This window comes from Haemorhous mexicanus, chromosome 2, assembly GCF_027477595.1.
Source record: "Haemorhous mexicanus isolate bHaeMex1 chromosome 2, bHaeMex1.pri, whole genome shotgun sequence".
Lineage (NCBI taxonomy): Eukaryota > Metazoa > Chordata > Aves > Passeriformes > Fringillidae > Haemorhous > Haemorhous mexicanus.
Window position 1 is genome coordinate 92,942,487 of NC_082342.1, and position 21,417 is coordinate 92,963,903.

At 41.4% G+C, this 21,417-nt stretch overlaps 1 protein-coding gene across 1 annotated transcript in view; it reads left to right on the top strand.

Annotated features, from left to right (window-relative positions):
• The window catches only part of SLC9A4 (solute carrier family 9 member A4), a 32,627-nt gene extending 17,766 nt beyond the window's left edge, over positions 1 to 14,861 (top strand). Inside the window, exons 8-12 of the mRNA XM_059839561.1 lie at positions 710 to 871; positions 6,534 to 6,630; positions 8,424 to 8,555; positions 9,273 to 9,360; positions 12,742 to 14,861. Of these exons, the coding sequence (XP_059695544.1) occupies positions 710 to 871; positions 6,534 to 6,630; positions 8,424 to 8,555; positions 9,273 to 9,360; positions 12,742 to 13,040 (778 nt within the window). The 3' untranslated portion in view covers positions 13,041 to 14,861. The remainder of the gene's footprint in view (positions 1 to 709; positions 872 to 6,533; positions 6,631 to 8,423; positions 8,556 to 9,272; positions 9,361 to 12,741) is intronic.
• Positions 14,862 to 21,417: the final 6,556 nt, after the last annotated feature.

The following is a 21,417-nucleotide window of genomic DNA, read 5'->3' on the forward strand; positions in this document are numbered from 1 at the left end:
GAAAGAAACAGAACTGTTGCTCTGCTGAAGATCTGCTGTTGTTCTGCTAAATGTCTGCCTGAAAGCATGTACCTGTTCCAAGGCACCCACACACATTCACATTCAAATTATGCCACACATTAGCAATATTTTACAATCTGCAGCATGCAAGCACATAGTATTTTGGGGTCCTTTCAATTTCTCTGTTATTCAGAATACAAAGAAATGTATTTTCTCTGCTCTAATTGTCAGGATTCAAAATTATCAGCAATGTAATGGGCCCTAACTACTGTAACTGCTGGGCCACTTAGAGCCTCATTGGTGGCTGGCTGAATAGGCCAGGATTACAGTAAGAGCAGCTGCTGCTGTTATGTCCTTCTATAATGCAACATTTGTACAAAAGCATGGAGACTGGCCGTATTCTTTTCTGACAAATGTGGCAGTGTAATATGCAAACATACACGCAGTCCTCTTTTTTGCTCTGATTGCAGCTTGTTTCTTTCTTTTGTCTAGCGGGCTCTGCAATCTCTGTGGACCAGTAGACTATGCCAAATATCCCCCTAAAGGTCTCTGCTCACCAGGCCTTCAGGAGTCCACAGGTGCCTCTAATTTGTATTCAGTTTCCACCACTGAATTGTAGATATATGCATTTGAATGAAGATCGGCTTGTAGTACAGCAATGAAAACATACTTCCTTTTCTACACTCTGATTTTGGTATCTCTTTTGCAGATTTAAGAAGTTTGATAATAAGTATTTGAAGAAAATTTTAATTCGGGAACACCAGCCCAAATCCAGCCTTGTGTCGTTGTACAAAAAGATGGAGATAAAATTGGCCATCGAGATGGCTGAGAGTGGCATGAAAATTTCAAATCCATCCACTACTTCTTTACAGTGAGTACGAACCTCCTGACCCTCTGCAGAGTAGGGACAGGAGGACAGGAACAAAATTGAGGAAGTACCAAAGGTATTCCATGACTTAATTGAAATGTAAGAAAAAAGAAGACAGTTGTGAAAAGAGAAGGTGCAATTTGGTGTTCATCATAATTGCACTTTGCTCAGAGAGTGAAAATTGAAATCACAGACATTTCCTGTTTCTTTTCCATGATGGGCAGTCCTGAAGAGGAATCATGAGTCACGTACAGAAGCCACTCTGGTTGCTTTAAATCACAGTAGTGGCTCAAGACAGATGCACTTATCACTTACCTCGCCAGTGGGTTTTGTTAATCCCTGCCAGGTCCCTGCCATCCCTGCAGGATGGCTTAGCATACATTAGGTCCTGACTCCATTGTCCCAATCATGAATTTTTGCTGAGAGCAGATTTCTTTGTAGCATTTGCAATTTTTGCTGGTCCAGTTTGCAATCCCTCAAACCACCTTGCCATATTTTGTTATTTCCAAAACAAACAAATTTGTGAATTAAACACTGAGAGCAGCCTGCCAAGAATGACTTGAGGATACTTGTGGCAGAGATGCTGGACATAAACTGTCAATGTGCACTCACAGCCCAGAAAGACAACCACATCCTGCATCAGAAGTAGCATGGCCAGCAGGCTGGGGGAGGAGATTCTCCCCTGCTACTCTGCCATTGTGAGATCCTACAGTGCTGAATCCAGCTCTGGGGTCCTCAGCGCAGGGATCTATTAGAGTGGGTCCAGAGGAGTGCCACAAAGATGATCAGAAGGCTTAAGCACCTCTCCAAGGAGACAGAAAAGGCTCTTGTTTGCAGCTTTTCAGTACTTGAAGAAGGCTTACAAAAAAGATAGGGATAGCTTTTTAGTAGCAGTAGGACTAGGAGAAGGTAGGTTCAGACTAGGTACAAGAATTTTTTTATGATGAGGGTGGTGAAACTCTGGAACAGGTTGCTCTAGGAGGTGGCAGATGCCTCATCCCAGGAAACATTCAAAGTCTGGTGTGATGTGGCTCTGAGCAACCTGACGGAGCTGAGGATGTCCCTTGCTCATTGTGGGGGGTTTGGAACCAGATGCAAGGCATTCTATGGTTCTATCAAACTAACTCAGCATCAGACAGACCAGGGGACAAAACAGGTGGGATCTCCAGAGGGAACTGAGGGAACAACCCTCTAGGAGAAAAGTTGCACAAATCTTCCATCCTGCATACTGTTATTGATATGCATGTATTTATCCTTGCCTTGCAACACACTGTCCGGAGCACAGGGACTGCTGCAGGCACTTCCCTCCAGAATTTCTTTCCTGGGTTCTTGCTGCTGTTGCTGCTATTTCCTGCTCTTTCCTGTTGCATCCTTAAACCACTCTCCATTCTGCAGCAGCTCCTGGTAGGGTCCAGCATATTACCTTTTTTGAATGATGATCACTCCCAATAACAGAAAATTCAAATATCAACTGGATATTAAATTAAAATCTTGCTTGAAACGCTGGCTTAATCATGTCAAGATCAATATGCTTTCTTGTACTGATGTCAGCATGCAGGGTAAGACCTAGCCCTTTTCTCTCCAAATTATTCTTTGCTGAATGGATGATATTAAAAAAAACTGCATGTATGTCAGGCTCCTTTCTGTCTGCTGTAATCCCTTAACCATTCTGAGCCAAGAGAAAATGTGCAAGGTTGATAGACAATCCATGGCAATCAAACCACATCCCTGTTCTTTTCCTGAGGGAATGAGAAAATAAGACAAATTGCTCCAGCTTAGTTCAGAAATTTTCTCCTGAGCTGAGAATTTAGATTGAAAAATATCCTTTAATAAACAGCTGATATGATGGACTAATTTTTTGCCATCTCTACCCTGGCTATAATTGAATTTTGCTGTGCATCATCCTCTGATGAGAAAGCCTTTTTAAAAATGAAGTGTCAACTTCAGAAAAACAGCCTGTGGCTCAAAACCATTATGATCTTGCAGGCTGTGAGAGTGTTCTAGGAAAATACACGTTTCCTCACCTCTGTTCATTGATAAGTGTCTGCTGTTGAGGACTGCAGGAGACAGGATATTGAGCTAGTTGGTAGATCTTTGGTCTGAGCCAATACAGCTGTCTTTCCCCACAGCAATTAAATGAACCTGTGTAAAAGGTTTCTAAATGTATTTATAAATTGTCTGATTGCTATCATTGATTCAGCATGTACCCAAAGTCCCTGTCTTCAGTGAAGATACAAAACTCTGGCCGTGAACAAGAGGAGATTTGAAATAAAATTCCAATGTATGGCATGTAAATCAATTTTAGCAGTGCCAGAGTAGTGAGAAAACTCTTGCTCACACTTCTGATCAGTTTTTTCACCCTTTATACACACAAGGAAATTTACTTTATAAGAGTCAAAGCAGATCTCCAATGCTGTGCATTAGAGAATTGCATTCATGCTGGTGTGATTCCTGCAGGTGGAGTGGGTGTCCAATTTACAGTAAGTATTTTCAGTGTGGAGGGAGAAAATTTGCCCATGGATTGTGCAACAAAGAATCCAAAATGGAATTAAAGCAGAGCATTAGGTTATGATATTTTGGAAAATATAAGCCTTATAAATAAGGATGGAAATGGCAAAAGTGGAGTCTAGAGATATTATCAAAACTGTGGGTTTACAGCTGGTTTTTGTGAGAAATATGACCATTAGAGAGAAAGATGGTTTGGTACTGAGTTTACTTAATGCTGGCTTCATATTGCTGCAATATTGACTTTGGTAAATCTTGGAATATATCAATACAGTACAGATCAGAACCAACTGTTGTATTGTCATTTGTGGTGGTACAGTTATGAGAAAGTTGTGTCCCAATAATATTATTCATTCACAGGAAAAGTGAAGATTAATAGAAAATTTACAAAGTTCAAAATTGTAGATATAATATAAAAAAAAAATTACACAGATTGTGCAAGTATCAATGTATCAAATATCAAGTATCTCCATATCTAAGGAAGAAAGAAATAATGTCATGGCAGTCATTACAGAGAGACAGTTTTCATGGCATATCATAACATAACCTTTTTCTTCACAAATATATATCATGTGCTGTTCTTTGTTGTGACATGTTGGAAGATTCAATAAGAACAAAGAAATAGTTTCAATAAGGATTGCTTTATGGGTTTGGTAACATATTGTACATATTTGGGGTGTTTTGAAAGCTCTTTCTTAAAGTACTGCAAAATGTGAAAGCAATCTGTTCCTTATTACCATGTATGTGCATTGTTATCAGTTGGGTAGGGTAATTTCCAATCCCATGAAAAGAATAATGTGTTTTATTTGTGCTCCAGAACAATACAGATTATCTTCATGCTACTTTTTCTCTTGCTACCCCAGCCCAACTGAGGCTCAAGCAGTTTTATTTACTCTATTTAATTCACTTTAAGAGCAAAATAATAAGATTTGAGACTACTTAGAACTGGATACTTCTGTGCTGGCATGTGGAGGTATGAGCTGGAAAAGTAGAGATAATCTCATAATCTCCCCTGTGGAGTCAAGTTTTTCCCTGTTTAGATGCTTTCTCCTGTTTATTCCCAGCTGTTAGGTATAAAGACCCTGTGGACACATTCAGTGAAGCACAGAGCAGGGAGGCAGTTCTTCCCTGTGATATCAAAGCCACCTGCAGCAACTTCCAGTTCCATTTGCATTACACAAATGAGCCAAGCCTGTATTTTAGAGGCCAATACTTGATGACAGTCCCCAGGGTTTGTGCTTGTGTGTGTTTCCCCAGGGTTTGTGCTTGTGTGTGTTTCCCCAGGTGTACCTAGGGTCTCCCTGTTGTCCAAAGGGACATCAGATAGGGGCTGCTGGCAGCAAGGAGTCTGGTTTCCCTGTGTGGAGGGCAGCACTCATGGGCTGTGCCCCAGTCTGAGACACACCACACCCAGTAGGGAGTAAAGGTGCAGTGCACCCAAGCTTGAAAAACTGGTAGCATCCCCAGATCCTCTCAGTGTACCTCTGAGAGCTGAAAGCAAGGGAAAAAGGAACCAACCAACCAACCAATGCTCCCACCCACTCAGCCCAGGAATTTGGTGATGGTGAAGGTCTTTTTTCCCTAATGGTAAATAAATAACTTTGTTGTTATTGCAGTTGTTGAGAATTGATGAATGTCAATTATACATTTGATGGGAAGGATTTATCAGGGACAAGATAAGATTTCTGGTCAAATCCAGAAAGGCAGCCCTTTTCTGTCACACTTACTTACCAGCACCTCAGTGGCAGACTGATGGGTCACTCATGCTTCAGTGAGGTCCTTACCCTGCTGCTTGTCCCAGTCCTAGCTCTAATACTACACCTTAACCTGTTGCTAATTTCCGTCTTAATTTCACAGAAAAAAAGTCAGGTCTCTGTTTTAGTCTGGTAGCAGAATGAAAACACATTCCAAAACCTTGAAATATATCAGGAATTAATTCTTATATTCCAGGGGCTTTGGACAGGGGCCAGGGCACCAGGGATCACTGTCTACTTTATGGCAAGAGGCAGTAAAATATAGAATCCAGGCAGCTCATGTTGGTCCTACAAGCTTTCAAGATGTTCATGGTAGATTATAGAAGAAAACATAATAGAACAAAACAATAGTAATATTGTTAAACTAGTTTACATCATAATCACAGTTTAGCTTGAATCCATTGTCCTTTGCCATTAAAATTTTAAATTTATTTTAGAGGAAGTGTGAGATAGATGTACACAAAACTCTGGCAATACTGTACATAGATCATAATTGATTTTTTAATTGCACAATTTACAGACAACTTTAAGGACATCACTTAGCTGAAAAACACCACTTGCAATCACTTTTTCTTTTCTTTTTTTTTTTTTTTAAGAGGCAAGAAAGCAAAATGGAGAAAGGAAAAATTCAGAAACAACAAGACAGACTGATTCATCCTGGATGATCACTATCTATTACCCTTTCTTTTCCTGGGAATTCATCTGAACACTAACTCTCACAGTCATTGACTGATGTAGTGAAACCTGATAACATTTTACAGCAGCCCTCCTCCACTGTTTTGCTAGTGAAAAAGCCAGGCAGCTACAAGTGACTGTGGGCTTGTCAAAGATTTTAAAGACACAAAGATGATTATCTTTTAGGTTGTTCTGTAATTTCAAATGGAGAAACAGGTTGAGTAGCAAGGAAACTCTATATGTTCTCCTTGCCACAGGGCAGGTCTCTCAGACTTCATAATTAATATACTCCTTTGCTCTTAAGGATTTTCTTCACTTTCTCAAAGGAGTAAAAAACAGTAAGATGGCAAGGCCCAGACTGCTAGACCATGCTGAGGTTTTTGTTCAGACAGAGGAGGAAACTTGCAGTGCTTTCCTGAGCTGGTTATGGACTAATCTAATCCTTAAATAGGAACTTCCTTCTGGAGGTTTAAGAAAGAAGAGTTTCTGCTGCCAGTTGTATGAGGGCTTAGGGCCCAATTTGACTTACCCACTGTACGGATAAAACCAATGAAAGAACAAAATATGACCTTTTTAAATTCATCTTTGGATGATTTGCAGGTGTTGCTGAACACTGAAAGGCTCTACATAGCCTTCTGTTCTAACACTAAAAATAGTCCGTGCATTATTTAATGGGATTAGTATTTAATCAGCTCATTAATATCATATTTAATTTCCCCTTTTATTTACAGGAGCGGCAGGAACCAGCGAGCACACAGGCTGTCCCCGGCAGAAGTGGAGGCCATGAGAGATGTCCTGGCACACAACCTGTACCAAGTGCGACAGAGGGTGTGTGAGCCGAGCCGAGCCGAGCCGAGCCGCCGCGGCCGCGCTGTTCGCGGACCCGCAGCCCTCGTTTGCCCGCCCCGTACCGCGGCCCCGGGGCACCTGCGGGGAGGGCAGGGAGGGAAGAGCCCCGGGCTTCTTGGGCACGGATCGGGGTGGAATAAGCTGGGTTTGCGCCTTTTTTTTTTTTTTTTTTTTTTTTTTTTTTTTTTTTTTTTTTTCCCCATCAGCTTTTCACGCTGAAGGCAGCGAGAAAAGCCGGGCAAAATCCGTGACTGAGCTGTAGAGGTCAGGCTTCCCTCGCCGCTCGGCTGTCTGTCCGGGAAGCCGCCTTGCCGGGGCTCCCGGGAGCACAGCCCGGCCCTGGCAGGGCTCCGGCAGCAGCAGCAGCAGCGAAACTCCGCTGCGGGGGCGGGCGGGCAAACACCGCGCAGCCCTGCGTGGGAGCGGCATTTACCCGCACCGCAAGAGAAAAAAAAAAACAAAGGAAAAAAATTTCCACGTCCTCCGAGCTTCATTTTACACATTTAGGTGGTTTGTTTCCCCGTAAAAGAGGTGTGGTAATACCTCAGCAGGGATTTGTTTTGCGGAAATTTGTAGTGACCCTGATGTAGTGACCCAGGGTATGGTATCAGCTTAATCCAGTCTCGGGCACTGAATAGACAATTGAGAGCTCGCCCACAGCAATGAGTGGGAGAGAATACATTACAGTAACCTTGAAATTATGCCGATAAACAAGGCTAACTCATGTAACACACATGTACTAGAAAATGCTAGGGCCTGCTCATTTAAATGTGGCATTATTAATATGTTATTCATTCCTAACGTTGTTTGATTTGCCATGGCTAATTATCCTTATGATATTAATTTCTTATCTTACCAGCAACAATTTGCATATATAGTTATCTTTTAGCTTACTGAAATGAACTCTCTCTCTTCAAAATCACTTGCAGTAATGAGTATTTGTGCTAGTCATTTCCCATGTAGTATTGAGAATTGTGTGCTTTTGGAAATGAAAGATTGGATGGAAAGTAATGCCACTTCTAATACTCCTTTTCAGCTCTGAAAAGCTCTTGCTCCCCAGACAAGTTTTACAGGGACCCTTGCGAATGAAACTGAGATGAGATTCTACTTCTTAAGAGGGATTATAAACTTCAGTGAATTTTTCTCTAAGGCAAATAATTATTTCCTTCATTTAACTAGGTGTGTGTGATAAACTAAAAAGCTTGTCTTAATTGATGCTTGGTTTAAGGGTAATATTAATTTGTAGTTTGTCCAAATATGGAAAGGAAACTCAGTTGTGCATCTCATTCTGGAGATACATTTTTTGTTCCTGAGTGAATCTGAAGCTTGCTCCAGCTTACTCCATGTTAGTACCAAAGCTCAGAACTGAGTTAACCAGTTATCTTTCTTGGGACCTGACTCATATCTATAGCTCCCAGCTACACTTGATGAGATGAAAAAAGAGATGACAAAGACAGGACAAGCCCAGAGATGATAAACCTTCTTAGGTAGGTATATTTTATATACCTGCACTTTGAGCAGGTAAGAGTCCATAAAAATGGCATCGAAACACAGCCCTTGAGGCCTGAGACTTACAGCTGTGTTCAGCTTCCTCCCATATTGCTCTGCAGCAGTGAGATTTGTGTGCTACTGCATTTTGCCACGTGATACCAAAGCAATCTGTGTTGGGTCAGTGACCAAGCTGAGGCAGATGTCCCCTGGCCCTGTGGTTGATCGGGCTGATTAACATTGCAAATGCACTGGGAATGAGCTGGCTGCATCTTTTGTTTCAGGCACCAGCATACAACAGGCACAATCTTCCTACTGAGACAAGTGAGAAACAAGCTCAAGAAATCCTCATCCGTCGGGAACACAGCCTGAGGCAAAGTTGCAGGAAGGGAAACAGCTTGCCTTGGGGTAGACCGGTACCTGTTATCCATCTACCATTTATGTAAAAATGCCTCTGCTTCTCTGTAAATATGGAAAAACACTAGTTTTAATGTGCTCTTCATTGTAATTAAAATGGATATTTCCCTGGTGTGTTCATGCAGCGCTTATGAAGAAAGAGCTTCACTTAGTATGTAAGCAGCAAAGTTTTCGTGTCCCGCCTCTATACATTGGTCAGAAATCAGCTACTCTGGCTGTGTGTAGTAAAATAATGTAACTTGCATTGATTTTTGCATGTGCAAAGTATAGTGTGATCAAAAAAGGCCTGATGCAAAGCCTCTGGCACGTTGATGATTTGGGTTCTCAATCAGTAAGAGATTTGTCTGACTGAAGGGAGGCATTGAACAGCACAGACATTTATAGCTGAGATAATCATGGTTAAGGAAGAGAAATAAGTTCTTGTTGGATGGATTAGTTGTATTCAAATTTTTCACCTGAAATAAGAAAGGTGAACCTTAGAGGAACATGTTTTTCTCTGGCGACGGTAAAAACCCTTTGGCTGTCATATCAGACAGACATTCTCACTGGAGCTGATGTTGAGTTCAACCATCCTAACCAAGCATTGATCTTATTCATGCCTATCAAAATTTGGCTGTAAAGGTGCAGCATATTGCCATAACTCTTTACTGTTTCACAAAGTAAGTGCCAAGTGGAGGCAATCACAGGCACTGGACACACTTCTGTCTCCTACACAGGTTACCACCAATGAAATACGCTACCTCTCCTTGCCTCAGGGTCCACGCCAGCCCACTAGAAGAAAAGCCAGGCATGTTACTTTTACAGGTAATGGAAGTGCTTTACTCTGTATCCTACTGTAGTAGCAAAAGAAACTTGGCCAGTTGTTTGGTAGATTTAATAGTACTACAGGCACAGTCCCATGGAAGTCTACAGCCTCTTTAAGTGAGTTACACCCCTCTCTCCTTTCTGTTTTATCTATTTTGTTTATATGGTCATTACTGCAGCAGTTTCTGTTTTGTTCCAGCACCTCCTGCTTTTCTCTTTTTCCCTCTTGAACATATATTCCTGTGATCCCTGCAGTTCCACCTGGCCAAGCTCAAGAACACAAATTAGCCATTTCCTGCAGCCCCACAGACAGAACTGTATGCAAAATTATTATGACTTGCTGAACCTGTAGCCAGCCCAGGTGAGACTGATGGAGCTCCATGCCCCCAGGTCCTGCATTTACCAAGACTGAGCAGGTATTCCCAACAGGCAGCCCCAGACCAAAATTCAGTGCCTGTGTACACACAGCCAGACACAGAGAGCAGCACAGACATGGCACAGGGCTCACACAAATGCTAACAGCACCAATGGCCTCATCCTTGTTCCCTCTCTGGCTGATGAGACTGATAGACTGTTAGGGAAAAATTATAAATACATACATGCTATCTGAATCTTCAGTAGCTGGCCTGACATACATGCTCTGCTCAGTAGCTGGCCCTGAACATTCTATCTGCACATTTGGTGGCACTTGACACTAGGGGACACAGCCCCCTAGCAGCTGCTTGTACACAGACCTACAGACATGCACAGAGACTTGGTCTTACACTCTACCTCATGTATTGTAAGACCCTCCAGTAGCTGGCCTTGGGCTGCCAGTCTTCCCTGGAGCAACTTCCTGAATCCCCTGGTCTCCTCTTGCCTCACACGCTGGGACACACACATGCAAGCCTGTCTCTTTGGTGTCCAGTCCACATTATGGCCTTACTAGTCACCAGCTACAGATCCCAGGGTCTCTTCAGCCACTGCTCTGGACCTCCTGCTCCCTCCAGTACTCAACCTGCAGACCTTCTGCCTTCCTCAGTCTTTGTTCCTGGCTTATGGTTGATCCAAGAGGCAGTTCCCAAGCCACTTTCCTACTTAATGGCTACTCTGGCTTGATGGTTGCCAGCAATTTTGCACTGACACATGCACCCCAGTCCCTCCATCTGCTGGCACTCAGGCCCCCCCCCTGACACAAGCACACAGTATGGGGAGCTGCTGATAGATGAATGCAGTCAGAATCATAGTCAAATGAAAAAGCAAGATAGACTATGTTGTTCAAGTGCAGGACCTTACTGGGCATATGTACTGACTGGCCCTTTTTATCCTCCTTTCCCTGTATTTTCCTGCACTTCTTCCTCCCTGGATTTCTCAAGTTTCTTCCTTTCACTGGCTTTGGTTCCTGCTCTAAACACTCCATTCAAAGTCCCGTATGGCCATCCACACATGATGACAGCAAAATGGAAACCCAAAGGATCTACTCAGGGAAGAAAATAAATGTTACTCAAGGGGATTTTTTTTTTTTTTGTCCTGTTTATCAGGATATCATCACAGGAGATATGTGTCTTTCTAAAAGAGTTAAAGTATTGCACAGAGCAGTCTCAGATCTAAAAGCACTGCAGACACTTTGGAGGAACCAAATGCTGCTGTAGGAGGTAGGCATATTATTTTAGTGGGAAGAGACCTAAATCCTGAAGCAGTGAATGCAAGTACTTTTTTTTCTATTAGATAGGCCTGAATTTAAGCCTGTATTGTAATCTCTCCAAATAAGTAAACTTTTTGGTCCAGCCTCTGGCCCCACCTTAGGGACATTGTGTAGCATTAACACCACTTTAAGTGTCTTCAGCAGGAAAAAGCCACGCTAAAGTCCTCTCATAAACTGTTGGGATGAGATGAATTGCACTGGGAAAGTAAGAAGATAAATACTCAGTATGTAGGGAATTAGAGTGACAACCTCATATATGCACACATGCATTTTCAGAGATAAATGTCATCTCTTCTGTCTATGTCTGGAAGATCTTCTGGAAAAAACATCTTCCAGCAAGCTTGAGTTAGGTCTTATATATTAGCATGTGCAGAAATTTTAGTAAATAAAGCTCAGAAATAACCTTAAATAGATCCTTAAGTCACTTATCAGCTCTTTCTGCCACTCATATAAATGAATTGGCCAGAGATGTTGTCGTTGCCCAGACAAATTATGGACTCGCCATCCCTGAAGGTGTTCATGAGCAAGTGGATTGGGCTGACCAGTCTGGTCTAGTGGAAGGTTCCCTGTTCATGGAAGGAGGGCAGAAGTAAGGGATCTTAAAGGTCCCTTCCAACCCTAACCAGTCTATGATTTTATGAATTATTTATTTGGCAGTATGTATCATTTATAATTTGTAGCAGTGATGCTCCCAAAGGGCTGAGTAGAAGCCCTGGAAATCTGAGAAATCCTATCCTGCTTGGGGTGTAGTATGTCCATGTGGCCTATGAGCAGCAGTGCTTTACTGTGCCACCTGTGAAATAAACATTAGCTTAAAATAATTTAATAGGTATGGATCTGCAATAATTTCTTAAATTTTGAAACTGTAACCATAGTCAATACATGTGTACTTTAATTGTAGCAGGATTTGGACTAATTTTACTGTTCATAGACCTTTGTCTTTGTATCCCAGACCCTCCTAGCTTAGAGTGTTAGGAGTTGTTTCTTGCATTAACTACTTTCCTACTGTGTAGTTAGACTACAAGTGGCTTTAGGAAAGTAAAGAAGCATATTCTATAAACTCAGCAGGATGAGAATGCCAGTTATTGGCCTCTTGCAGGGAAATTTTTACAATGTGCTTGTGGCAAAGCAAGCTGGTAGGAGCAGATCTGACACACCCAAAGTAATCAAAGCACCCCTGGTTTCAGATGAAACTGTTCTCTTCCCACTTGTTAGTCACAGGTCACTGACAAACTTGATTTTTGATGGACCAGAATTTTATCCTTTATCACGTTTTTGTTTTGTGCTGTAGGTTTAAAAATGCTTTTAAACCATGGTACTAGGTACACATGTGAAATTTGAGGAAAATCTCAATTACATAAAGGAACACTCTTGCATTTCACTCTTGCCCTTCGTCCTTGCAGTGAAGGCATTGGGCAGCTCTGTGAGACACCAAAAGGTAGGTGAGTGTGCTCATATTGTGGAGTTTCAGGGCTGAGATGAGGTAAAGAAAATCTTTTAAACATCAGCCTTGAGATGAAAATTAAAAATTAGGGCTATTTTTAGCTCTTGACTGCTTCCTTATTCTATAGTAATTATTTAAAATGCTTCAGTTCCAAGGTATTGTATTGAATACCCTTTATCTCTCCTTTCCAATACCATGGCATTTCTCTCTTCTCTTCTTTAAAAAAAGGAATTATTTGTTTGTTTATCTTTAGATCAGCATAAGAGTGGCTCTGATGCTGCCTTGCCATTAACATCGAGGTCCCAGCCCCGACCACGGCCACTGGAAGCAAAGCAGGGCCAGGAGCTGATTCCAATGGGACACCTGGGCAGACGAGCTGCTCCATCCAACCTGCCAGCTCGCAGAGGAAATTCAATCAGGCCTCATCGTTCCACCAGGGCACACAAGCCAGCTCCAATGCCAAAGGCTCGCTTCACTGTCAGAGAAGTGGAGGAGTATGAATCAGAAGAAGAAACAGAAACAATGGCACCAGCCAGGCCATTAGTTATATGAGGAGCAGAGATCATCAGTATTTGCATCTCTAGGGCCCCTGGTGTACTGCTTCAAAAGAAATAACAAAGCTTTTATATGAACCAAGCTATGATTTTCCTCTGGGGACCAGTGTGCTTGCTCTCGTATTACTTTCAAGAGTTGTATTAAGGTACTTAGTGGCTCAGAGAAGACTCAAATTCTTATGTGCTAATATCAAGCTTTCTTTCCAACAAAACACTGCAGAAAAGAGAAGAACGTGATATTTGTAGGGGTTTGGACGTGGATTTAGCAGTAGTTGAGTGCATGAAGTGCTGTGGGTGGAAGCTGACACTGCCTTTGTTTCATACTATGGTCTGCATCCAGAAATATCTAAAGGCTTCTCTGACATCTGAATGCACAGATTGATTACCTCAACTTGCATAGAGCTTTTGATTTCAGATCAGAATCAGCTGCATTCTGGGAAAGAATTAAAAACAGAGAGGCATTTTTTAGGGCATGTAAATGTCACAGAAGATGCCTAAGCAAGACCTTAAGTCAAAAGAATTTTCAGTGAACATTTTAAGCACTTGGGAACCTCTTGGTAACTCAGGTTTTGGCTCTGCAAAAGTGTGCAAAGTCATCTACTGTGATGATCCATGGCTTCAGCTACTTAAATCAATTTTAATATGTAGGCTCCTATTGCTCACCTACAGTTGTTTTGGATGAATAAAGGAAGCATCCTTGTATGTCCAGTTCCAGAGGAGTTTTCAGGCAGGAGTGCCATCAGAATTTTATTTGTAAGCATGGAATGGCAAGAACATACACAGTATTTTTTGTGATTCAGCAAGTGGGAGGCTTCTTTGTGAAGTATCTGACTTCTCCATTCCCCACTCCCACCTTGTGTGCCCAAATGCATGCACCCTTTTCCACCTGGACCAGCTATGCAGACGGGAAGCAAGAAACTGGGATTAAAGGTAGAGGGAGCCTAATCCTGTAGCCTGCTGTGTAGCAGGAAAGAAAGGCCCTGTGTTTGTCTCCTATATGTTGTACAGGGAAGATTTTCTCCAAAAGAAAGCAGAAATAACCAGAGGGATGTGCACTACACCACTTGAACTCCCGGCCTTTCTATGGAGCTCCCTTTCAAGTGGCTCTAGGTGCCCATGCTCCACTCTCAGTGGTGGGTTTCCCTAGCATCAGGAGAAGCAAGAAGTATGGTCTTTAGTAATTTTAGTCAAGTCCCAGACACCTAGTTTCTCTGAAAAAGTTCCTTTCTGTAAAATAGAAGCAGCATTGCCACTGTCTTCTGTGTCTCAGCACTGTAGCTGAGCTGATTTTATCCAAAGGGATGAATCCAAATGTCCATAAACCCACCCTTACAGCTGCACTGAAGTCAAATCTATGGTTCAGAAATGTACCAAGTTCAGTCACGTTTTTGTCAAGTTTCCTCCTGTCTCCTCCACTCAGACCTTGCTTAGCTGCCCAACTCAAGGTCTGTAAATGCTACTCTAAGAGTCAGAGATAGCCGTGCTACTTGCACGTTCCTCTTTTTTATATTGCCACTATTGCTTGTATGTCCTGGTCCATAAAAGAACCTATTCCTGTAAGTTCTGATTTCACATTTCTTACAAAGGCTTTCTGATTCAGGACAAGTAGGATCTAAACTAACAAACTTGAAAAGCACTGCGGGAGTAAGAGAGCCCTACAAGCCCTTTTCCCCATTTTCTCGTGTTTGCAGCTCTTTGTATGCTTAGCAGGTTATAATGAATCATCTGCACTGAAACTGAAGAAAGCTTTATGAAACTTGAGTTTTGTTTGTATTTCCTTATTGTGCCAGAGAAATTAAATGACTTCCTTTTATGAAAACAGTGGTACATTATTAAAACAGGGTAGGATTTTTCTTCTGTACCGATACTGAATTAGCAATGAAATACAGTTCTGTACCTGAAAATCAACAAATAAACCCAGCTCCACCAAAGGAGGAAGTGCTCCACAGATTTTTTCAAACAAAAGCCTTGCACGAGATCTGAGTCCTACAGTAAGTTATATTGACATATCATAAATCTAAATTAAAACATGATATTAAGGGAATGAGTTATTATACAAACTCAGGTCTTAAATTGCACTGTGAGCCACACAGTTGCCACATGATATTTAATTGAGGGCAAAATTAGACCCATATGATGTGGTCTTAGGCCACAGAGGTGCATGGAGTAGGGCAACAGAGGCGTGAAACCAGGTTCTGCATCGCAGAGTTGTGGGGGATTAGGATCTCCGAAATTGGCTGGTGGGGGATAGGAACTGCTGGCAATCCCTGGGGACAGAACAGCTGAGGAAATCTGAAAGAAAGATGAGGAAGGGGTAGTGTCTCATCTTCCAAGGGAGGCTCACGAGAGACAGCTCTAATGGAGGAATTACTGTGAGCTGCAAATTCAGCATTTCGTCTTTAAGAAGATTTAATCAACGAATTGTCTGGGGGAACTGGACAGAGACAAACTCTGTGAGACAAGGATTAATGGGATGTCAGGAATGCCGTGGGAAGGGACTAGGCATACATCATGAAAAAGAGGAGTCTGTGCATTTTGGCCAGTGTATATTTGACTCCTAAAATTGACTCCTAAATTCCTTAAATATTGTACAAGTTGTGGAGCAGTGCATAACTGACCATCAGAAGTAGGGAGCAAAATATTCAGTTTCTAATTATGGCCTTATATTAGGACTAAAGAAAAATAATAAAATACTAAGAGAATTAGTGCATAAATGGAGTAAAATCTCCTTCCTTTGCTTCATTCCTAATCTTCTTGTTGGTGAAATCAGTGACCCAGAACTTCAGAGAGTGTAAAGCTGTAGAGAAGCTAGAAGTTAATAGAGCGCTCTCAGATTTTTCAGTCTAGCTCCTAAACTTGTAAAGTCTATTTTTAGTTTTCATTCCTAGCAATTAGTAAATAGTACTGGAAGAAAATTTCCTTCTGTGCCATTAGTTGCTGTTAATGGCTTTGCTGGCCATCAGCCAAGAAGCAATGCTGCAGATGCCTATATAAAATATGTTCCAAAATATAATGTTGCACATTTTATTTTTTTTTCATAGTTATTTCTTGTGGACAAAACAGCTCTCCTGAAAGAAGCACATTACTTGTATTTTAAATAGCAATAACTACAGCAATATCTTATTACAAGTAACTTAATCCATGTCTATAGGCTTTCAGGCCTCACCATAAAGAAAGCTGAAATGGTTTAGGGCGTGAATTTAAATCCAGTGTGTGGGCATTCTTAAGCTCTTGAACCTGGGTCACATCCAGGAACCTTGTGCTGATAATTTACAAAGGTGAGTTAATTCAAGACCTCTTTCTTTTATTTATTTTTTTTTTAAGGCTGGTAGAGTGCTATTTACTCAGGAATTTAAATTCCACGCTTATTTAAGGTAAACTGGCACAGGAAACCCATGCCCAGAAGGTGAAGAATATTATTCAAAATCCAGAGAGGAAATAAGAGCTCAGAAAATTAAGACTGTTTCCTTGGCAGGACAGGTGAGTTTCAGGAAGGAATAATAATTAATGGCCTTTACCTCTCACAGTAGAGAAAACAGGAGATAATGTGGTAATGTGGTGGTTCAAGCCCAGCTTACAACTCAACCCCATGCAGTCACTCCTTCCCTCCCCACTGGTGGGATGGGGGAGAGAAGTGGAGGAAAACCTTGTGGGTTGAGATAAATGCAGTTTAGTAAGTAAAGCAAAAGTCACACACACACACACACAAGCAAAAGAAAACAAGAAATTCATTCACCACTTCCAATGGACAGGCAGGGGTTCAGACATCTCCAGGAAAACCAGGCTCCCACACACATAACAGTGACTTGTGAAGGCAAGCACCATCACTCTGACTGTCCTCCCCTTCCTTCCTATTTCCCCGGCTTTGTTGCTGAGCATGACACCACACAGTGTGGGATATCCCTCTGGTCACCTGGGCAGCTGTCTTGGCACCCCCAGCCTGTTCATTGGTGGGGTAGGGTGAGAGGCAGAACAGGTCTGTGTTCTGTGTACACAGAACTCTGTGTAAGCACAGCTCAGCAATAACAAAAACATCCTGTTATCAACACTGTTTCCAGCACAAATCAAAAATACAGGCCCATATGAGTTACTATGAAGAAAATTAACTATATCCCAGCCTAAACCACCTCACACCTGAACAAAACTTGTTAATCAATGAGAAAAATAAGACAAGAACAATCATAATGAGAACATATTTTAGGAGCAAAAGCAACAATGTTCAAATGGAATATTGCAGAAAAAGGGAGGGATTTATTGAGGTCAGTGATATGTTGTGAGGAGCTGGCAGTACTTTCGTGTTTATTGTGCAGTGTAATTAACTGTTAGATCTTGTTGCTCTTGCTGCAGATATTGCTTTTCAATTAATATCCCTGGCAAGTAAGAATGTGCAGTAAAAGAAGAATCTCCCCCTTAGAGAACTCAGCAAGAAGGATGCACCAGCAAGTGGAGTGGCAGCAATCAGGACAAGATAGCAGCTTGTGCAGGGAGCATCCACATTGTGATGGATGTTACATCCAAGTTAGCAGGGTGCACTGGAAGAAGGCATTGCTGTGGTCTCTCTTCAAGGGACAGCGGTGCCCACCCCAGAGCAGTCAGGGCTGCTGCCAGCTGTACGGCACCCACAAGGAAAACTGCTGCTCACAGGATAATGCCAGCAAGCAGGATAGGGAAGGATGCTGTGAAAGACCCAAAAGAGTTTCTGAGTCAAACCAGAGGAGGACACTGGCAAAGGATGCAGAACCAGGGGCTGGGGGAGGCATCTCCCCTTGTAGCACAGCTCAAAACCCCAGGGCATGGAGCAGGCATGTGTCTATTGAAACCAGAGAGAAGATGCTGTGGCAGAAGGAAAATAGCAAATGTCCTGGTGGGAGTTCTGGGTGGACTGATTTAGTGCTCTGTGTGTGCCAAGGAAGTACACTGGCTTAAATGACAAGTTCAGGTGTGCTCAGAGCAGCAGAGGGAAGCTATATGAGATTCAGGAAAGTAGGTCAGAGTTTAAGACTGGAGAGGCTTATAATGATCATGTTTAGTGTGAGAAGGATAAAATTCATATTTATGAGAGAGGTAGTCAAAGAAAGAGGACCAGTGTTATCTGTAGGAGAAACCATCAAATGGCTGTGGATGCAAAACACAACTTATAAGTAACAGAAGATGAAACAATTGTGAAATGTTCCTTATTTTCTTGCTGGTGTGTCAGTTTTGAGAACCAACACTTTCAAGGTGTTTTTCTGCAGCCCAAAAACTTACATCCCAAACCCTCACATTTTATTGTCATATATGAGTGGAAACTATTTAAAAGCCCGACGGTGACTGGAAAATAGCAACAAATATTTTCAGGCTTCCTTTTTTCATATGTAATCTTTTTAAAATTTTCTATTTACATATGTGCATAAAACACAAAAGGTAATCTTCTTTTCCACTGAGAGTGGAAAAGTAGATTACCTTATCTCTATATTTTGTTTGCTTTTTAGGTAGGACAATTACATTTACCATTTCGCCAAACTCACTATACTTAAGAACCTTAAAATTAAAGATATTAGATTTATGGGTAATATTCAGAACCAGTTAAAATGACTGAAGTCTATTGAGCTAAGTTGCCTAGTTAATTTCATTTTGAGAATCTGTCTCAGAGTTAATCACAATTCTTTCCTTCTTTGGTTTAACAGGTGTTAAATTTCAAAAGCTTATATTGATTCTTGTTTATTTCTAGTCCACCCATCCTTATGGAAAAATTTTACTACCTTTCAATCATAAGAAAAATGACATGGACTGAAGAAAACAATGTCAAGTTCTGATTTTCAGAGTTTTCTTTGCAGGGCAGATTTCCAGCCACACCAGCAGTGTACAGGAGTAGACATCCAAACTGAACATCAGAGCCTACTTATTTTTCAACCATCCTTGTGGGAGAAACATAGAAAAAAAGAAGGATCTGTCAAGAATAGCCACAGTGAGCTATGGGCACAGGTATTAGTCAACTGCAACATCCCTTTTACATGTGCAAACACAGGTCAGATTATCAGACATCTGCTCAATGCTTTCTCATCAGTAACCCATTCTGCTAAATATAAAATTATCATAAAAGATGCTTGAAGTTAAACTGCTGGCACCTGTCCCAGTTTTTAGAGTCATTATTTGGTACTAAGCCTAGGACCATTTGCTCCTTGCTCTAATGAATCACCAGCAGTGATAAGGGATGAAAGTAAAAAAAAAAAAATTAAAAAACGAGACTTTGGCTCCTTGACTCCAAGTCTATCTTTACTTCCCTTTGCTTTTCAGATGACTGAAACCTACAGAACGGAACAAAAGAACAGGCTGAAGCTTTTCATTCATCTCACACGACAAAAAAGGAAACAATTCACACAGAAATTGTTTGTGCACTGCTTCAAGCCAGACATGAGGACTTGCTGCTTACAAACACCCAATGTCCTAAAACATGTCATAAAATTTTGCCATTCTTAAGAATCATGTACAAAATATATAAGTAATGTAAAAAAAATAATTTACCACTCATTTTTCCCTTGTACATTCACTGTTGCTCCTTTCAAAAAATTATGTATGTTCTGCATGTTTTGCTTAGTTCCAAAATCTGGTGACAGGGTAGGAAGTGAATATACTGCGGCAAACAGACTTTTCTCTTGGAAAATGGAACAGAAACCCTTGGAAGCTGCTCCTCTTCCCTTTCTTCTGATAAGGTGGGAAGCTGGAGATGTTTGGCCTAGGTGTTAGAACTAGGACAAATCTCTTAGGGCTAAAGACACTCAGGGCTAAGGCATATACCTATGCCACAAGCCATCTTTGGCTACATTTGGTAGAGGAACCACAAAAGCTCTTTGCTCCCTGGATCAGCAGCCAGAGCTTAGAGTGGCCCCTTTGGGCACCTTTAGGGCAGCTGGACAGAACCCCTGGGGCTGAAATTGATGGGGATCTGCTAGAGGCAGCCAAAGGCATTTAGGGCATAAATAGACTGAACATGTGGATGGCTACCTTGGTCACCACCTGATAAACAGTTCTGCCTCCACTGACTCCAGTGACTGCTTAGACACCTTAGTGGTGAACATATGAATGCAGCTTACTGTGCCTGAATTAGTGTTCCACTGACCTGATCCTTTTGGCACCCATGAAAGAAAAGCATCCTTTCAAAGAAAGGAATTATGACTGCTTGATCTTTGAGACAAATCTTCTTTTGCTCCTCAATAAATTAAGCTATTTCTCTATGTACACATAGAGCACATATACACAGATATAGATATACATATATATATATGTAGATATACATATACATAGATCTTTAACAGTGTCTTACTGTGTGCAACTCCCATATTCTCTTAATTTCTAAAAGACTCTTTCTGCAAGTGGGTTTGGCTCTGTCAGCTGCAATGCCTTTAGTGATACAAAATTGCAAGGCTCACATTACTGCAGCTTCAGATGGACCCTTTGGCTTGAACTCTGCTTAATGATAAATATTCCAAAATCATTCCTCATCATTTTCATAAGTATGCAGACAGATTCAAATAAAAGTGATGACTGCTGAAAAAAGTCTTAGCAATTTAAAGGAGCTTTTTTCTTATTTTTCCATAGTGTAGAAATGCCTGATACTGCTTTACCAAGAGCTGCAGAGCAGATTGAACAGCTTGTGCCAAGATCAGATTTACATGTCTTGTTCCTGGGTAATGCAAGGAAGGATAGCTGTAGTGACCAAGGACAAAACTTCATATAAACAAGTTTGCATGAATGAGGTTAAGTTTCAAAGCTCAAATGAGCTCATTTTATTATTATTGTTGTTGTTATTGGTGGGGTTTTGTTTTAGTTTGTTTGGATTTTGTTGGGCTTTAGCCTTCCACTATGTGCAAATTTTCCTTTAGTAATTTTTCTGTCTCTAACATAATGGATAAACTAAACTTTTGCTAGATGACGGCATTAATTATGTTTTATCTGCTGGAAGAGGAACACTTTCACCGAAGAGGAAAGGAGCTGCAGTGACCTCTGTTGATGGAATTAAGCAATGTGTTTAAAGAGTCAAAAAGGAAAGGAGACACATTCAAATCCTCTGCTGTAAATCAAGAGAACAAAAAGCAACTGTGCTTAGAAGAAACAACTGTCAGGCTGAATATGAAAAAGATTGACATGCACAATTAACACCCACTGAAGTCAGAAACCCTATCAAAGTAGTCGCCTTTTTAAAATTATTTTTAGAAAATTTGTTCAGTGGTTTTTTGTTTTTGTGTGGGATTAAAAACCACTGGCATAAAGACAGAGGGCGTAACACAGAAGGGAGATGTGGGGTTTTTGCAGTGCTATAGTGCATTCCAGGAGTTTATATCACCAAAAGAAAACATTGTGCCTCTATGTATTGCGTGATCTTAATTTAGTGACCA